Raw genomic sequence first — 20,450 nt, 5'->3', positions numbered from 1 at the left:
GCTTCAGGACAACCTCCCTCTTAGACTGCTTTTTAAAAATGAATTATGCCTTGCTTTTCTATATTATCTTCACTGACACTGTTAGTTTTATTGTTTTCTTGAAGAGATATTTTATTATTCTTTTGTAAATCCTTTTGGATTTTTTCATGAAGAATTCCAGTATAAAAATAAAAAAACAACACCATAGAGTAAGCTATCTTTTTCAAATACACTTGCAGTGGCAACCTATTACATATTACCTGGCAAAAGAAATCAGTGTTTCTTAAAATCTCTCCTTGGAGTCCAGAGGGTCAGACCCAATCAAGGGTACTCAAAATTCAAATTTGCCAGCCTATGTTGAAATCCCATCAAACAATTGTGAGAATCCACAGTAGCAGTGAATACTTAGATTTCAATATTTAAGCAATACATATTGATAAATATAACCCATACAAACAAATACCATTTTGGGATCCTGAGAGAAAATTTTTAAAACAAAGACAGTAATATAGATTCAGGCGGCTAACACATACAACTGTAATGTTTTGAACATATTTTTCTCTCTACGCTATACAGCCTTCTGATGCATGAAATGAAACTCTTACTCTTAACTCTATAGGCACACAATCTTTCCAGTAGTTCACATACTAGTTGGTAACATCTTAATTTGAGGCTTGATTGGAACATTATACAGTTATTGAAAGACAGTAAAATGGACATCAACAATCTCACACCCTGCTCAAAGTTGTGACAGCAAGTTTAAATTTTTGACCTTAACTATCAAGAAAAAAAACAATTTTAAAACTGGCATGTCAGTGACTTCTTAAAAGTCAGGATGCCTGGTCAAGATTAAATTGCAGGTAGATTTCTTATCACTTTCTAAAAAGAGAAAAATTCAGAACATAACAAATAAAAGGTTGTGAATTTCACAGATGAGACAGAAAACCACAAATGGGCAAATATGACCTACAAAGGCATGACTCTCCCATATTATGGGAATCCCATAAACCCTGCAGATGTTCATAATGAAATTATATTTAACTATTTGGGACAGAAAGACAACACAGACTATTTTTTTAAAAAAATTCACCAATATCACACCATAAGATTCTTTATCTTTTCTTTGCAACAATTCCTAATGGCACAAGAAATCTCCATCAATATCTATCCCCAAGAAGAAAACTCTTCTTTAACAGCAAAATAATGTAGAAAAATTACAAACAATAACTCTTTTCAGCTTTATGCACCACCCCAGTAAACACAAATGTTTGATCAGAAAAAATATGTCCAAGATAGGAGCAATAAGCTATACACCATGATTTAGGAGTTTGATTTTTTTCAAAAATAAATGCTAAAATACTAAACTGTATATATGCACATTTAGGTAAATAGTGTTCTGTATACCCTCTCGGAGGCGGCGATGGATCCCAATCACGAACGGACGCCGCCAGCAGATAACTTCCACGCGATTCAGGGGCTTCTGCCAGGCGGCGGGACCCCCGGAAGCGAGAGGAAATTGTCTGCGGGCGGCTGGCAGCGCCCCAACCTCTCCTCCTGCCGCGCGGATCCATTTTGATTCACGAACGGATTCCGCGGCGGTTCAGGGGCTTCTGCCGGGCGGCGGGACCCCTGGAAGTGAGAGGAAGTTCCAGAAGCGAGAGGCTGCCCCGGCGATCGATCCCAATCACGAACGGACGCCGCCCGCAGATAACTTTCCATAACTTTCCGGGCGGCGGGACCCCCGGAAGCGAGAGGATGTTCTGTGCGGGCGGCAGCCGCTGCGCCCATGCTCTCGGAGGCGGCGATCCCATTCACAAAGAGGCAGCTCCTTGTGGGCGCAGCGGCTGCCGCCCGCACAGAGTGAATTCAATTGGGATCGCCTGCGGCCGCGAGGACCCCTACACAAATGGATTCCTCGTGGCCGCAGGCGATCCCAATTCACTCAGCCGGGGCGGGCAATTTCTGCACGGACTACTCCTCGCGGCCGCAGGAGGAGAGGGAGGAGGAGGGGGCAGCCAAGCCGCCCGCACAGAGTGAATTCAATTGGGATCGCCTGCGGCCGCGAGCACTCCTGCACATACGGATTACTCCTCGCGGCCGCAGGAGAGGGAGGAGGAGGGGGCAGCCGAGCCGCCCGCACAGAGTGAATTCAATTGGGATCGCCTGCAGCCGCGAGGACTCCTGCACAAACAGACTACTCCTCGCGGCCGCAGGCGATCCCAATTCACTCAGCCAGGGCGGGCAATTTCTGCACGAATTGCCCGCCCCAGCTGAGTGAATTGGGATCGCCTGCAGCCGCGAGGAATACTCCGTTTGTGCAGAAATTGCCCGCCCCGGCTGAGTGAATTCAATTGGGATTGCCTGCGGCCGCGAGGACTCCTCACACCCACAGGCGATCCCAATTCACTCAGCCGGGGCGGGCAATTTCTGCACGAATGGACTACTCCTCATGGCCGCAGGAGGACAGGGAGGAGGAGGGGGCAGCCGCCCGCAGACAACTTCCACGCGGTTCAGGCCAGGGGCTTCTGCCGGGCGGCGGGAGCCCCTGAACCGCGTGGAACTTCTCTGCCGCGGGCGGCTGCAGCTGCCCCCACCCTCTCCTCCTGCCGCGGCGAGCGGAAAATTCGATTAGAATTAGATTACTCACCAGTCAGCGCAGCTGCAACCTCTTTCGTCTTTTGTTGAAAGGAAATGGAGACTCGCGCAAGCGTGCTGAAAATTTCCCATCCCAGCCAGCTCACTGATTGGCTGGAGTCCAGGCCAATCCAATCAGTGAGCGGCAGGCTGGGCTGGCTTAAATTTGTAGGTAGTAGGTAAAAGGCTAAAAGCATGCTTTTTTTGGCGCTCGCAGCTCCCGCCCATCAGCTGCTAGCTTGCTGGGCTGGCTCATCTGGTAGGATAGAAAACAGAATGATGAGCCAGCCCAGCAAGCTAGCAGCTGATGGGCAGGAGCTGCGAGCGCCCAAAAAAGCGTGCCTTTTAAAAAGGCGGGCAGGACGTGGGAAAATGCATTGGAAAGCGGGTGTGTCCCACCAAAAGCGGGACGTCTGGTCACCTTAGATTAGATCGCACAGACTAGGCCTTCTCCGGATCCCATCTGCCAGACAATGTCGGCTGGCGACACCCCGGGGGAGGGCCTTCTCTGTTGCAGCTCCGGCCCTCTGGAACAATCTCCCCGTTGAGATCCGGACCCTCACTACCCTTCCGGCCTTCCGCAAAGCGACTAAGACCTGGCTGTTCCGGCAGGCCTGAGTTGTCCAGCCCCACTTCAGGTTTGTGATTGTTGTGTAATTTTAAACTGTTGTTTATTTTTTTATATATCCCCCCTCCCTTTTATTGTAAACCACCCTGAGTCTCTTTTGAGAGTGGGCTGTATACAAAATTTAATAAATAAATAAATAAATAAATAAATAAATAAATAGTTCCCAATGGATGACTCTGCTTAACTGTTTAAAAAAGCCTCTAAAAAAACGCCCTCTACAGGAGGAGGCAAGAGAACCACGTGCCTCGTCTACATAAAAAAAATTTCAGCTTTTAACCCTTGCTTAACTCTGCTCGAGTGATCATAAAGTCAGACTAAATGAGGCACGTGGTTCTCCCGCCTCCTCCTGTAGAGAGCACTTTTTAGAGGCTTTTTTAAACAGTTAAGCACTAAGCAGAGTCATCCACTATGACTCCGGCAGCAACTACCTCAGCCTTTTTCCTTTTACATTTTTTTTTTCTTTTCATGATGACAATGGTGAGGCTCTGCCTCCCCTGCCTCCCCTGACTGCACGTCACTGACACACACACACACACCTCAAGCAACCTCTGGCTGCAAACAGTCCAGCCCAGCGTTGTGAACACCACGGCTGCACAGCAATAAATCCAGCAGGGCAAGTTGAGGAGTTCAGGAAGCAAAGGAGCACGGCAAGTAATCCAGAAATCTAGAAAGAATGCAAGGAATCCAGGAAAGTTCAACACTCCAGGAATTCAGCGTTTGTTCCCGACAAATGTCCCTTCCCACAGCGGCTCCTTACATCTCAGTCCCCAGGTGTGCCTTGTGAAGAGGGGTGGGCGCTCTCCTCCTGAGTAGCCTGGTCAGCCTGTGCTGTTCTCGCCTTCTCTCCACTCTCCGTGTTCTTGGATCAGGAGCGGGTGGTTCTTGCTCCTCGCCTGAGCTCTTTCATGTTAAGATTTAAGATTTAGTTTATGTATGCCGCCCTTCTCCGGGAGGGACTCAGGGCGGCGAACAACTCAAAAGGGGAAAAGGGGATACAAACACAATACATGTAATTAAAATACACAAGAGTCATACAGCCATACAAGTCGAGAGGGGAGGGAAACTCATCAACCCCAGGCCTGCAGGCACAGCCAGGTTTTGACAGCTTTCCGGAAGGCCTGGAGAGAGGTGAGGGTCTGAATCTCTGCGGGGAGTTCATTCCAAAGGGCCGGAGCTGCTACAGAGAAGGCCCTCCCCCGGGTGGTAGCCAGATGGCATTGGCTGGTAGACGGAACCCGGAGGAGGCCGATCCTGTGCGATCTAACGGGTCTATGGGAGGTAATTGGCAGCAGGCGGTCTCTCAAGTACCCAGGTCCAATACCATGAAGGGCTTTATAAGTTACGACTAGCACTTTGAAGCGTATCCGGAGACCGATCGGTAGCCAGTGCAGCTCGCGGAGGATAGGTGTAATGTGGGTGTACCGAGGTGCACCCACAATCGCTCACGCGGCTGCATTCTGGACGAGTTGTAGTCTCCAAATACTCTTCAAAGGTTGCCCCATGTAGAACGCATTGCAGTAGTCCAGTCTTGAGGTCACGAGGGCGTGAGTGACTGTCGCGAGTGCCTCCTGGTTCAGGTAAGGGCGCAACTGGTGCACCAGGCGAACCTGGGCAAATGCCCCCCTGGTCACAGCTGACAGATGATGTTCTAAGGTCAGCTGTGGGTCCAGGAGGACTCCCAAGTTGCGCGCCCTGTCTGAGGGGCGCAAATTTTCACCCCCCAGCCTGAGTGATGGAATACTGGCCAAATTCTTGGGAGGGAAACACAACAGCCACTTGGTCTTGTCTGGATTGAGTACAAGCTTGTTTTTTTTTTTTTTTTAATTATTTTTATTTTTTTGTTACATAGACAACAATGGGAAAGGGAGAGGATGGAGAGAAAAAAAGGGGGGGAGGGAAAACCCATCTTCACATACAATATGTCGTTTAATCACAGGTGCATCCCTACTAAGTTTATGCATCCCGTATCTCTCTATTGTATATTTAATAAGCACCACAATAAGCTAGGGTTTAAAAAACAAAAAACAACAAAGTAAAACAAGGGAGAGAGGAAGAACAAAAAAAAAAAGAAAAAAGGGTGGGGGAAGGGGGGGGAGGCCAAAAAGGACAAAAAAAAAAAGTTCAAAAAGAGAAGGGGAAAAGAAAAAAAAAAGGGTGGGGGGAGGGGGGAAGGCCAAAAAGGACAAAAAAGGTCCAAAAAGGAAGGGGAAAAAAAAAACAAAAAAAAACAGAAACAAAAACAAAAACAAAAAAAGAAAAAGAAAAAAAACCATCATCACATGCATCATGTCGTTTGATTACGGTTGTTTTAACATCTACATCTTCAAATAATGTTTACCATCTCAGATATTTCCTCTAATGTAACTAAAGGTCTCATTTTCCTTCTACCATATATATTCAGTTAACATTAGCATTGTTTTCCCCCAGAGAATATACTTCTATTCATTGTTAACCTTGCATTTCATACCTTCAAACAGAGATCTTATTCCTTCATTGTTCAACAAGGCATCGCTGCCTATATATACCAGTTTTCATTTGTTCCCCTACTAGAATTACCTTATCAGCAGCGAAATATCATTATAATAAATTCTTAACCTTATACATTATATCACCAGACCTTATATTAGTACTTCCTTATATCATTGTTGAATTATTTCACAGCATAATTATATCATCATTTACTTTTTCCAATTAAAGCATAAGTATATCATTTTTCATTTCCAAAATTTTGTTCTTTTTCCCTTAGCCATTGATAAAACAGGTCCCATATCTTATAGAATTGTTCATCCTCTTGCTCTCTAATTTCAAATGTCAATTTACTCATTTCGGCACAGTCCATTGTTTTTCGAATGATTTCTTCCTCTTTTGGTATTGTTTCATTTTTCCAGTTTTTTGCAAATACAATTCTGGCTGCTGTTACAACATTTACAATCAAATATTTTAAGTCTTTGTTGTAGGTTTCTGGTAAAATTCCCAATAAAAAGACCTCTGGTTTAAAGTCTATTTGTTTATGTATCATTTTCTCCAACCACATGTGGATTTTAGTCCAGTATCTTTTGGCTTCAGTGCAAGTCCACCACATGTGGTAGTATGAGCCAGGTATCTGGTGACATTTCCAACACTTTTCTGATTTATTCTTAAACATTCTTGCGATTCTGGTCGGGGGTAGATGCCACCTATAAAACATCTTATACAAGTTTTCTCTATATGCAGTAGACATTGTCATTTTGTAATTTTGAGACCACAATTTCTGCCAATTCTCTAAATCAATCCCATACTTAAAATTTTTCCCCCAAGCAATCATAGTTTCTTTAACTTGTTCTTCATGCAATTTAAACTCCAATAAATATCCATATAGTTTTTTAATTACTTTTTCATCGGTACCTGTTAGAATTTTATCTAGCTCAGTCATTTTATTATATAGACCTTTAGTTTTTCTATCTTCATTATATCTAGATTGTATCTGTACATATGAATACCAGTTCATTTCCATCCCTTCTTGCTTCAACTCTTGACTAGATTTGAGCTCACCCTCTGCATTCAGTAATTCTATATATCTAACTGTTTGTTCCTTTTTATGTATTATCGGATACGAGAATGCTTCAATTGTTGATGTCCAGACTGGAATTTTTAAATAATGTAATTTTTTAATCTTTTCCCAATTTAACAACAATGCCTCCCTTATATAATGTCTTCTAAAGTAACCATGTGGTTTAGTTCCCTTATACCATAAGAAGGCATGCCATCCCAACAGCAAATCATGACCTTCTACGTTCAATAATCTAGAGTTTTTTAATGATATCCACTCCTTAATCCACATCAGGTTTGCTGCCTGATAGTATAGCTCCCAATCGGGTAAACCAAAACCTCCTCTTGATCTAACATCTTGTAGTAATTTAAGCTTTATTCTAGCTTTTTTCCCTTGCCAAATAAATTTCAAAACTATTTTATTTAAGTCTAGAAAAAAATCCTTACCCAGTCTAATTGGGATTGTCTGAAACAGATATAAAATTCTAGGTAGAATGTTCATTTTAATTGTAGAAATTCTTCCCATCATTGATAAATGCAAGTTTCCCCATTTCTCCAAATCGATTGCTATTTGTCGTTTTAATCTGGTATAATTATCCTCTTTAAGAGTGCTACATCTAGGTGATAAATGTATCCCCAAATATTTAATTTTACTTGTGTTTTGAATCTGCAACATTTCTGACAACTGATCCTTTTGTGTAGCTGGGATATTCTTTGTCATGATCTTTGTTTTATCTTTGTTTATTTTCAAGCCTGCTACTTCTCCATATTCCTCTATTCTTTCTAACAATTTGGGTGCAGTTTCTAATGGGTCTTCAAGAATGAAAACTAAGTCGTCTGCGAACGCTTGCAGTTTATACTCTTCTCTCTTAATTTTCATTCCTCTTATTTCTTCTTCTTCTCTAATCTTTCTATTTAAGACCTCTAGTGTTAGGACAAAAAGTAGCGGAGATAGTGGGCAGCCTTGTCTTGTACCTCTCTTTATTTCAATCGGTTCTGTTAGTTCTCCATTTACCATTATCTTTGCTACTTGTTTCTGGTATATCGTTCGTATACTTTGAGTGAATTTCTTGCCAAAGTTCATCTGTTCCAGTTGCAAAAACATAAACTGCCAATTCACATTATCAAAGGCCTTCTGCGCATCGAGGAACATCAGTGCCAATTGTTTTTCTGGCTGGGCCTCATAGTATTCCAAGGTATTCAAAATTATTCTCATATTGTCTTTGATTTGTCTTTTAGGTAAAAAGCCATTTTGATCTGAATGGATGAAGCCATTTAAGTATTTTTTAAGTCTCTCAGCTAGTATAGATGCAAATAGCTTGTAGTCTGAGTTTAATAAAGAGATTGGTCTATAATTCTTGATTTGTGTTAAATCAGTCTCTTCCTTGGGTAGTAATGTGATATACGCTTCTGACCATGACTTCGGTATTTGGTTCTCAGTCATCACTTCATTCATGACTTGTAGGAGTGGGAGGGTCAATATTTCTTCAAATGTTCTGTAGAATTCCACGGGTAGACCATCTGGTCCTGGGGCTCTCCCATTATTTTGTTTTTTAAGTGCCTCTGTTAGCTCCATCATTGTTATTTTACTTTCTAACATTGTTCTAGTTTCATCTGGTACCTGGGGGAGATTGGCATCTTGTAGATACTTTTTAACTCGTCCCTCCTCCACCTTCTCTTGTTCATAAAGTTTAACGTAGTAATCATGTATAATTTTTTTCTTTTCGGTATTTCCGTATTGAATTTCTCCTTGTTTGTCTCTTAGTTGTAGTATTATCTTTGTTTCTCTCTCTTTTTTCATCTTATATGCTAACCACCTGCCTGGTTTGTTCGCATTTTCAAAATAATTCTGTTTGGCACCTCTAATTTTTTGTGCCAGTTCTTCCTTTTCTAATAAGTCCATTTTGTGTTTAATTATGTCCATCTTTATTTTAACATCTTTTTTTTGTGGTGCTCTCTGTAGATCTCTTTCAAGTATTTTATAGTCATTGTCTAAAGCTTTATGCATTTGTCTTTTTTTGGAGTTTCTCTTCCTTGTGTAGTCTATTGTCAAACCTCTAATAACAGCCTTCATTGTGTCCCAGAGATTCTGGGATGACGTATCTTCTTTCCTATTTTCTTTAAAAAAAAGGACTAGCTCTTTTTCCATTTTTTGTACAAACTCTTTTTCTTTCAATATAGTGTTATTTAGTGTCCATCTAGATCTTACCCTTTGTCCTTTCCATTTAATTAAAATTGGATTATGGTCCGCCCAGGTGCTAGCTTCGATCTCAATTTCTTTTATGTTGGAGCTCAGGTCCGCTGAAACCCATATCATATCTATTCTGGAGAGTGAAGAAAGTCTATTTGAGTAGAAGGTATATTGTTCTTTTTTAACGTTTCTTTCTCTCCATATATCTTTTAAATTTAGTTCATCTGTCATCCTAAAAAAAGATTTTGGCAGAGGCTTCCTGTTTAATTTTTTTGTTTTATGTGTTTTATAGTCCATATTTGGATTCACAATGCCATTAAAGTCTCCCATCATACAAATATCAGCATAGTCTAGTTCCAAAACTTTTTTGTGTAGTTTTTTGTAGAATTCATCTTGTTTTTCATTAGGGGCGTAGATTCCAATTAGGAGTGTCTTTTTGGTGTCCATAATTTCCACCATCAAAATTCTTCCCTCTTCCTCTGCGTATACTACTTTTGTTGGGATGTTGCCTTTAATATAGAAGACCACTCCTCTTTTCTTACAATTTGCCAATGATGAAAACATTTTCCCAAGCTTTGGTTGAGTTAATAAATGTTCATATTTCTTTTGGATATGTACTTCTTGCAGACAAATTATGTCAAGTTGTAACTTCTCTAATTTATGAAATACTTTCTTCCTTTTAGCTACCGAATTGAGTCCATTAATGTTAATTGTAATCATTTTTCTTTCTTCCATGTTTATACTTTATATACAGGGTTTATTGCTCTAGTGGATCTAGGTTCTCGTTTTTCTTTGCAGCTCCCATTCCCTATCTCCCCTTCTTTCTCACTTCCACCTACTGCTTTTACAAGGGTATCGTTTCCTGCTTGCATTTTCTGCATCATTTGTATAAGTGTTTCAAAGTTGGCTTCCTTCTCTTTTTCCTGATGAGACGTCATCTGTGTTGTCCTCTGGCCTCCCGCAGGTGAGGGGGCAGGGGTTGATGTAAAGCCAGGGGCAACTGCTTTTCTACTCATAGCCAATTAGTATTAGAGGGTAGAGGGTTATAAGTATAGTGGATTAAGTACGTAAAGTACACAGAGGAGGGAGAGGGGAGATAAGAAAAGGGGGGAGGGAAAAAAGGAAGGAAAAGAGAGAAGGGAAAGAAAAGGAAGGAAAGAAGAGGAAGTTTTTTTTTTTGTTTCAAGGATGAAATGCAGTAGAGTGCAATAAAATATATATATATAAGTAAGAGAGTATGAAATAGTAATAAAAAAAAAAGGAAGATACCCCCCCTCCAAAAAGGGGAGAAGGGGTGCTTCAGTTACAAGTGAGAAAAGAAAGAAGCAGAAAAAATGTAGATAGTCAAGAGGTGATCCAGAGGTTAAAAAAAAAATCAAAACAGAGAAGAGAAAGAAAAAAAAATATGTAAAAGATCAAAAGGTCGATGGTGATGATCAAAAAAGAAAAACTTGGTGTCGATATCTCCACAGCCGGTAATATGAGAATGGTGTTGGGAGATGAAAGGATGCCAACAAGCTAAAACAAATGATTTTTCCCGGACTCTTTTTCCCCCCCCTAAGATAAGAGTCTCTTCAAGGTCACGGTCAGCTTTGCTGTTTTATCTCAGTTTGCCAGCTGCGTAAACACGTAAATCAAGTACATTACAGGGGGGATTTTAATAACAAAGTTCAAGTCCACAAGATGGCAGTGTTGGCTTGTAGTTTGTAATTTACAACTTGTTTTAGTCCATTCCGTTTGTTAATTACTAATTGTAAAAAAAAAAAGACAAACCTCAAAAGGGCTAAAAGGCAACGAAGAAAAGCAAGCCAAAGAAAAAAAAACCAATCTTCAAAGCACTTTAAGTTTAAGATTTAGTGCCCCAATAAATTCAAAGTTAAAGGTGTCGACAACAAAGAGAAGGAATGCAAAAAGCCGATTCAACTTACAGGAAAGTCCAGCCCGGCTTAGGAATTAGAAAAAAGGAACAGAAAAATAAACTTCCAAATGGCAAACATTTATCTCCGCCGCTTTTCTCACTTCTCAGCCTTATTTTAAACTAAGTTTCCAAATTTAGGGTGCTCTCTTTCCAACAAAAAAAAGGATTTAAAACTCACATCAAACGACCTGCTCATATTCTGCTCTCTCTCTGGGTCTTCGCAGTTACAGTCGGCAATGTTTAGCCGATCCGGAAGCCACTGGATTAGGAAGGCTTTCCTTAGGTTCCCAGAGATTTTGCGGACACCTCTGGGACCACGGAGTTCCTCCCACGTCACTGTCTCTTCGGGACAGCTTAGATTCAAAAGAATCCTCCAAAAAAGACTCCGGTATAGATGGTCATTCAGGAAGTGCCTGAAAGTCCATCTTCTCACTGCTAAGCCCCGCCTTCTCTCTCCCGTACAAGCTTGTTAACTCCCATCCAGACCCTGACAGCCTCCAGGCACTGGCACATCATGTCAACCGCTTCACTGAGTTGGCATGGGGCGGACAGATACAACTGAGTATCGTCCGCATATTGATGGTATTTTATCCCGTGCCGTCGAATGATCTTACCCAGTGGCTTCATGTAGATATTGAACAGAAGGGGGGGATAGGACCGAACCCTGAGGAACCCCATATTTCAGGGGCCTAGGGGTTGACCTCTCTCCCCCAACTAACACCGACTGCGACCTGTCAAAGAGGTAGGAGGAGAACCACCGAAGAACGGTGCCGCCCACTCCCACCTCTCATAACCGTCGCAGAAGGATACCATGGTCGATGGTATCGAAGGCCGCTGAGAGGTCAAGGAGCACTAGGATGGAGGAATGACCTCCATCCCTGGCTCTCCAGAGATCATCGGTCAGTGCGACCAAAGCGGTTTCCGTGCTGTAGCCTGGCCTGAATCCCGACTGAAAGGCGTCCAGATAATCGGCTTCCTCCAAGGACCGTCGGAGCTGAGAGGCTACCACTTTCTCAACAACCTTCCCAATGAAAGGGAGGTTGGAGACTGGCCGGTAGTTGTTCAAACTAGCTGGGTCCAACGATGGCTTCTTCAGGAGGGGTCTCACCACCGCTATCTTCAGTGCCGGTGGGAAGAAGCCCTCCCGAAGAGAAGCACTCACCATCGCCTGAATCCAGCTCCGCGTCACCTCCTTGCTGTTCGCAACCAGCCAGGAGGGACACGGGTCCAGTACACAAGTGGCAGTACTCACCGCTCCGATGGCCTTGTCCACTTCATCAGGAGCAACAGGTTGAAAGTCAGTCCAGAGATGTTGTTCAAGACCTTCCCCCAGTACCCTGGCTGGCTGTGCGCAATTGGAGTCCAGGTCTATCCGAAGCCCAGCAACTTTGTCCACGAGGAACTGGACATATTCCTCTGCTCTACCTTGTAAAGGGTTATCCGCAACCCTCGTACTTAGGAGGGAGCGGGTCACCCTAAACAAGGCGGCAGGGCGTGACTCAGCGGACGCTATCAGAGCGGCAATGTGATTGTTCTTAGCTGTCCGTATTGCCGATAGATATGCTCCGATGCAGGTTTTCAAAAGTGCTCAGTCTGACTCAGATTTACTGGCCCTCCAGCGGCGCTCTAGGCGTCTCTTTTGGCGCTTCATCTCCCGGAGGTCCTCGGTGAACCAAGGGGCCCTCCTGGATCCACTGCTGCGGATCGGCCGTAAAGGCGCAATCCGGTGGAGAGCCTCAGACGCTACCGAGTTCCAAGTAGCAACTAAGGTCTCCACCGGACTGTAGGCGAGAGTATCAGGCATAACGCCAAGCGCCGTCTGGAAACCCTGAGGATCCATAAGACGCCTGGGGTGGAACCACCTAATCGGTTCCTCCTCCCTACAGTGGGGGATTGGTCTCCGAAAGTCAAGCCTCAGTAGGAAGTGGTCTGACCATGACAGGGGCAAGATCTCACTACCCCTCAAACCAAGATCACAACTCCACTGCTCCGAGAGAAATACGAGGTCGAGTGTGTGACCCGCCGAGTGAGTCAGACCCTGGATTACTTGGGTCAAGCCCATGGCTGTCATGGAAGCCATGAACTCCTTTTAGTCTCCCTTGGTCATCCTGCATGAAAAATAATCATGACAATTTTTTTCCACCACCCTTATAACTTTGACTGGTCACTAGATGAACTGTTATAAGTTGAGAACTACCTGTAGTCATAGAATCATAGAAACTTAGGGCTGAATTCTGAGAGTTGGAGTTGCCAAGGTTGGACACCCCTGTTGTACACCCTGCCACAGTGGCCGGAGCTGAAGAGTGCTCAGAGTTATGAAAACACCCCAGCTTTGCATTTTGACATTTTTGGAAATATGGGTGGGTGGGCTGGTGGAATGAAGTGAAAGAGAGCTGGCTTCTGTCCCCTTGCAGCAGGGGTGGGCTCCTGCCAGTTCTAACCTCTTCTATAGAAAAGCTTCCACAAATCTACCATGCTGTTTAAAACCGGTTCCAGCTCCCTCCCCCCACCGTCCGCACATCATCAAGATGAAGAGCGAGAGGAGGAATTCTGGGAGTTGAAGTCCACAAGTCTTAAAGCTTTCAAGTTTGAACACCCCTGGGTTTTTTTTTTTCTCTAAAGGGTTAGAGGTGCAAGGGTCTTGTAACTTGACAGCTTTAAGACTTGCATGCTTCAATGCCCGAGTTCCTGAGCCAACATTAATGGAGGAGGAATTTTGGGAGTTGAAGTCCATAAGTCTTAAAGCTGTCAAGTTTGAACACCCCTGGGGGGTTCTTTTTCTAAAGGGTTAGGGGTGCAAGGGCCTTGTAACTTGACAGCTTTAAGACTTGCATGCTTCAATGCCAGAGTTCCTGAGTCAACATGACTGGAGGAGGAATTCTGGGAGTTGAAGTCCACAAGTCTTAAAGCTATCAAGTTTGAACACCCCTGGGTTTTTTTTTCTAAAGGGTTAGAGGTGCAAGGGTCTTGTAACTTGACAGCTTTAAGACTTGCACACTTCAATGCCAGAGTTCCTGAGCCAACATGACTGGAGGAGGAATTCTGGGAGTTGAAGTCCACAAGTCTTAAAGCTATCAAGTTTGAACACCCCTGGATTTTTTTCCCTAAAGGGTAAGGCGTGCAAGGGTCTTGTAACTTGACAGCTTTAAGACTTGCGTGCTTCAAATGCCAGAGTTTCTGAGCCAACATTTTGGTTGCTAAGCAAGAGCGTTGTTAAGTGAGTTTCACCACATTTTACAAGCTGGCAACGCCCCCCCCCCCACTTCCATGGCTGGCAAGCCACTCCCACCCAGTTACATGGCCGGCAAGCCACTCCCACAAAGCAGGCCACGCCTACAGAAGAGGGTCTAAAAAAATTGAAACCCCCCCACTGCCTTGCAGGTGTGTCGCCTGGACTCAGGACCCCCGTGAAGATGGCTGCTACCAAAAGAAGTCGAAACTGTGGCACACCCATGACTGTTTTTTTGTTCCCAGCCACCGATGTGGACTAAGGTGCCTCCCTTTCGCCATGGAGACCCAGCATCCCAAAGAAAGCATGACGTCTTCCGAGTAGGACAACTTTCTGGTGGGAGATCAACGTGACCCCCCCAAATAATTACCAGCTTTAAGAAGGACTCCTATCAGATTAACCTCAGCTATTTCTGAGTAGGAAGCCATGTCCTTCTGCTTCTTCCAAGCTCTTGGAGAAATAGGAGTTCCCAGTGAACCGGAGGGGGTCCTTCTTGGGAGGGAGGCCCTGGTCCAGCTGATGGACCTCTCTGGCGAAGGATGCTCTTCCTTTCTTGGGAAGCCTTGACGTTGGCCGAGCCAATGAACGCCACTCTCTGGGACCATGGGAGATCCAACAGCATGGATGGGACCTTCAGCCCAAGTGAGGGTCCCCGGAGCAGCTCCCAACTGCCCACCTTCTCCACGGCAGCCAAAATCCGCGTGGCCCTCACAGTGCTCCTTTTCCTCTGCTCCACCAGCATCAACCTCTCCATGCTGCGGAGTGTCACCAAGACGTTTCAACGCAAGCCGCATCTGCGAATCCTTCTCATGAACCTGGCTGCGGCGAACCTCCTGGTCACCTTCTTGGTGATGCCGCTGGACGCCGTGTGGAATGTGACCGTTCAGTGGTATGCCGGCGACCTGGCCTGCCGTACCTTGATGTTCCTGAAGCTGGTGGCCATGTACGCCTGCTCCTTTGTGACGGTCGCCATCAGCCTGGACCGCTGGGCAGCCATCTTGCACCCGCTGAGGGTCAGCAGAGCTAAGAGGAAGAACAAGGCAATGCTGTGTGTGGCCTGGACCCTCAGTTTCCTCCTAGCAGTACCTCAGGTAGGTAGAACCAGAGGTGGGTTCCTACCTACTCAGTCCGGTTCAGCTGAATAGGTAGTAACTCCGGTGGACACGGGACTGTACCAGTTCTATCCTCGGTGGTGCCATCTTGGTTTTCTGTTCTGCACATATGGAATTTTTTTTACTACTGAACCGGTAGCAATGGCGGCCAGAACCCACCTTGGAGTAGAACCCATATCTATCTAACAAAATGAAATTCAGTGTAGAGAAAAGTCAAGTCTGATACTTAGGCAAGAAAAACCAAAAGGACACCTATAGAAACTGGGTGAAATCAGGCTTAATAGCAGTGACTGAGAGAGGCATCTTGGAGTCTTAGTGGGCAACCAGCTAAATAGGAGCCAGCAGCCAAAAAAGCCAATGCAATCCTAAACTGCATTAACAGAGGGATACAATCAAGATCAAGGGAGGTACTAATACACTCTATAAAGCCTTAGTAAGGCCACACCTAGAGTACTGCATCCAGTTTTGATCACCACCCTTTAAAAAAGAGGTTGAGACTCTAGAAAGAGGGCAGAGAAGAGCAACCAGGATGATGAGGGGACTGGAGGCTCAAACATCTGATGAATCGTTGCAGGAACTGGGCCTGGCTAGTCTAGGGAGGAGAAGGACCAGGGGAGACAGGAGAGCATCTTCCAATATTTGAGGGGCTGCCACAGAGAGGAGTTAGGGGATCAAGCTATTTTCCATGAAGGCCAGACAAGGAAGAATGGATGGAATCGGACCAAGGAGAGATTCAACCTGGAAATGAGGAATTTCCTGACAGTGGGAACAATCAGCCCATGGAACAGAAGTTGCCTTCGGAAGTTGTGGGAGCTTCATCCCTGGAGGCTTTCAAGAAGAGACTGGACTGTCATCTGTCAGAAATGGTGCAGGGTCTGCTTGAGCGGGGGGGGTGGGGAGGTTGGACAAGATGACCTCCAAGGTCCCTTCCAACTTTGTTAATCTGTTATCTGTATCATACCAATGTCAAGAAAGGACAAAGACCCCCGTCCTGCCTTTGAAATGATTCTCCTAGGTCTACTTTCCACCCATCCCATTCTCATGTGTTCTGGGTGGATTATGAAGTCATCTAAATTTACGAAAACAAGAAAATGCCACCCAACATGACCCCTACATTCAAATCTAGAGGCAGGCAGTTCCAACAACCTCTTCCATTCCACCTTTCCTATTCTTTCAAAGGTATCTCTATCTACAGATATTATTTGACTTACGGCCACATTTGAGATCAGAATTTTTCTTGCCGAGCAAGTGAGTCATGCTCAATTTTACCCATTTGTTTTTTGCCATGGTTGATAAATGAATCACTGCAGTTGTTAAGTGAGCCAAGCAGCTGTTAGGCAAATTCTGGCTTCTCCCATTGGCTTGGCTTGCTGGAAGCTGGCTTGGAGGATCACAAATAGCGACCCCACGGTCCTTGTCTCCAGAAATTGTGGGGGCTCCATCACTGGAGGTTTTCAAGAAGAGACTAGATCAGTGTTTCTCGACCTAAGCGACTTTAAGTCCTGTGGACTTCAACTCCCAGAATCCCCCAGCCAGCAAAGATTCTGGGAGTTGAAGTCCTCAGGACTTAAAGTCGCCAAGGTTGAGAAACACTGGACTAGATAGTATAGGTAGGGTCTCCTGCTTGAGCAAGGGGGCTGGACTAGATGACCTCCAAGGTCCCTTCCAGCTCTAGTCTGATTCTGATTCCGACACCGGGATCCTGCAACTAATGCAAATACGTGCCAGTTTCCAAGCACCCAAATTCTAAACATGGGGCTGTGGAGAGGCTGTATTGGTTGTAAGTGCGAGGATCAGTTGTAAGTCACTTTTTTTCAGTACCATTGTAACTTTGAACAATCATTAAACAAATGTTTGTAAGTCAAAGATTACCTGTATCTGTCTGTCTGTCTATGTATCTATCTATCTTTCCCACTCTCTCTCTGTATCTCTCTGTCTGTCTGCTGTCTGTCTATCTCTGTATCTATCTATCTTTCTATTTCTCTCTCTGTATTTATTTGTCTGTCTGTCTGTCTATCTCTGTATCTATCTTTCTATCTTTCTCTCTCTGTCTCTATTTATCTCTCTCTCTCTCTCTATCTATCTATCCATCTTTCTGTCTGTGTATCTATCTATCCATCTTTCTGTCTGTCTGTCTGTGTATCTATCTATCTATCTATCTATCTATCTATCTATCTATCATCTATCTATCTATCTATCATCCATCTATCTATCATCTATCTATCTATCATCCATCTATCTATCATCTATCTATCTATCTATCTATCTATCTATCTATCTATCTATCTATCTATCTATCTATCTCTAATCTCTCTCTCTCTCTCTCTCTGTGTATATCTTTATCTATATCTATATTCTCTCTCTCTTTCTCTCTCTGTATATCTTTATCTATATTACCTACCTACCTACCTACCTATCATCTATGTTTCCCTCGCTCTCTCCCTCTATATATCTATCAAACTATCCTTCCATCTCTCATCTCTCTCATCTGTTTCTCTGCCTGCCTGCCTGTCTTTCCTCCATCTATCTATGCTTCTATCAATCCATCTATCCTTCTATTCTCCCTCCCTCCCTCTCTCTCTCTTTTCTGTTGTTTCTCTCTCCCATCTGTCTTTCTGTATATGTCTATCTGACATCTATATGTATTTAGTTTAGAAATCTCCTTTAGAGGGACTGATGAGTTTAGCCAACCATATTTTAAGGCAGTGTTTCTGAAGCGTGGCCCCTTTAAGACGTGCGGACTTCAATTCCCAGAATTCCCCAGCAAGCACAGCTGGCTGGGGAATTATGGGAGTTGAAGTCCACACGTCTTAAAGGGGCCACGCCTCGAAAACACTACTCTGCCTCAAGGCTTGCTCTAACCAGAACTGAAATCGAAATCTTAATGTTGTGTTTGTGTGTTTTGTACGGGAAACGGCCTTTTTGGTTTTTGTTTTTGTTTTTGCAGATGTTTGTCTTCCACACGGTCAGCCGGTCCCAGCCCACCCACTTCGTCCAATGTGCCACAGTGGGCAGCTTTGGGGCGCACTGGCAGGAAACGCTCTACAACATGTTCACCTTCTCTTGGCTCTTCCTGGTGCCTCTGCTGGTGATGGTGCTCTGTTATTCCCGCATTCTGGTCGAGATCTCAAGGATGATGAGCCAAGCACAGGGTGAGGCTTCTCGACAGGTGCCGGCGGAGGGGGGGGGCTTCCCTGGGAAAGGAGGGAGAGTGGCCTGGTCAGCTGCCAGTAGAAGGGTTTTTTTTACAAATAACTCAAGATGGCGAACATTGTTCGCCATCTTGCTTTTTTTTATTCACAACAACCCTGTGAGGTGGGATGAGCTGAGAGAAAAGGAATGGCCCAAAGGCACCCAGCCAGCTTTCATGCTCAAGGCGGGACTAGAATTCACCGTCTCCTGGTCATTGGCCCAAAGGCACCCAGCTGGCTTTCATGCACAAGGCGGGACTAGAATTCACCGTCTCCTGGTCATTGGTCCAAAGTCATTCAGTTGTCTTTCATGCACAATGCGGAACTAGAACTCTCCGTCTCCTGGTGATTGGCCCAAAGGCACCCACCCGGCTTTTGTGCTTAAGATGGAACTAGAACTCACTGTTTCCTAGAGATGGCCTGAAAGAGAGCTCTCATGTTCAAGGTGGGCCTAGAACTCCCTGTCTCCCAGTTTCTAGCTTGGCATCTTTACCATTAGGCTCTTGAAGGGCATCACGCCCAGATACAGCTGGTTTCCTTGGGGCTCAGGGTCCTTTCTGAATGGAGCCAATCCTGGTTTGTTCAAGAACCCATCATTAACCTGTTCTGACCCAGCTCCCCAAACACGACCAACCCTTTGAAGTGAACTCAAAGATTCCTTTATGAGGAGCCGGCAGACCCGGCAAAAAGTTTCTCTCTCACCACAGGCTTACAAGTCCGTCCGGCAAGGAGATGAATGGTCGTCTGCCCCATCTATTCATCTCCACCCCCTGCCTTTGATCCCCAGAGCTCGGGTGGGGCTTTGCTAGGAGCCGTGGCTCTTCCGCCCCAAGGACTGGCCCATAGATTTCCACTGCTCTCCTCTCCTCTGCCTTCTGCACATCTGTGCATCAGGCACTGGACCCAGCTGTTCCTCCTCTTCCTCATCAGCCACCTCTGTTGACTCTCCATCAGAGGGCTGACAGACGGCCCAGGCTCTGCCCCACCCCCACCCTCTTCACCCACCTTGATGCTGACCCTGACTTCCACGCCACCGCCTCCTCTGATTTGGCGGGCAACAGTCCACAACATAACCCTAAAACATGTCTCTATTGTTGTCGCCTTCTGTCTCCTGCAGTGCCGCCAAAATCCAGGGAGGTCCGTCTGCGCTGTTCACGCGATAACATCCCTCAAATCCGGATCCGCGCCTTGAAGATGTCGGCTATCACTGTCCTGACGTTTGTCGCTTGCTGGACACCCTACTATCTGCTGGGCCTCTGGTACTGGTTCTCACCCGAGATGCTGACCCGGGAGCAGGTGCCGCCTTCGCTCGGCCACATCTTCTTCCTCTTCGGCCTCCTCAGCACCTGCCTCGACCCGCTCGTCTATTGCTTCCGGCCCAGCAGGAAGTTGGCCAAAGCACCGTCTCTCCGCATGGCCTCTGGGCGGGCGTCCACCATGAGCAACGGCCCCAGGGCAGAGATGGGAGTCCACTGGGCATGCAAACCAGGATCTCCCCGTAGTCCAAAAGTGGCCTGGACCAGGAAGGAGAAAGTGGCAGAGAGCTGCGTCTGAACAGCCAGCCGACTTGGACCGCTGGGCTACTTTTTCCTTCCGGTAAATTCCGGAATATTCCAGAACGAGAAAAAATAAAATCGAATCATGACCTCTATTTGAATTGGAAGCAAACGAGATCACGTTTGAGGTTCAGATTAAATGATCCATCAAGATTTGAGTCTGACTTTTGAATCAGTTGGAGAAAACATAGGTAGTCCCCGACTTACAACCATTCGTTTCGTGACCGAAGTTACCACAGTCCTGAAAAAAAGGTACATTCCGGAATATTCCAGAACGAGGAAAAATAAATCGAATTATGACCCCTATCTGAATTGGAAGCAAACGAGATCCCGTTTGAGGTTCAGATAAAATGATCCAGTGAGATTTGACTTTTGAATCAGTTGGGGAAAACACTAGTCCCTGACTTACAACTATTTGTTTAGTGACCAACATTATCACAGCACTGAAAAAAAAGTGTCTTAATTTCCCCCCCCCCCCCCCCCA

At 45.1% G+C, this 20,450-nt stretch overlaps 1 protein-coding gene across 1 annotated transcript in view; it reads left to right on the top strand.

Moving 5' to 3' along the window:
* LOC106552698 (gonadotropin-releasing hormone II receptor-like) overlaps positions 1-20,437 on the top strand; it is a 31,818-nt gene extending 11,381 nt beyond the window's left edge. Inside the window, exons 2-4 of the mRNA XM_087703065.1 lie at positions 14,260-15,198; positions 18,167-18,371; positions 19,528-20,437. Coding sequence (XP_087559191.1) covers positions 14,647-15,198; positions 18,167-18,371; positions 19,528-19,964 — 1,194 coding nt within the window. The 5' untranslated portion in view covers positions 14,260-14,646 and the 3' untranslated portion in view covers positions 19,965-20,437. The remainder of the gene's footprint in view (positions 1-14,259; positions 15,199-18,166; positions 18,372-19,527) is intronic.
* Positions 20,438-20,450: the final 13 nt, after the last annotated feature.

This window comes from Thamnophis sirtalis, unplaced genomic scaffold (assembly GCF_051295495.1).
Source record: "Thamnophis sirtalis isolate CommonGarterSnake01/CBP01778 unplaced genomic scaffold, rThaSir2_p1.2 scaffold_19, whole genome shotgun sequence".
Classification (NCBI taxonomy): domain Eukaryota; kingdom Metazoa; phylum Chordata; class Lepidosauria; order Squamata; family Natricidae; genus Thamnophis; species Thamnophis sirtalis.
This window is presented reverse-complemented; position numbering and strand designations above follow the sequence as displayed.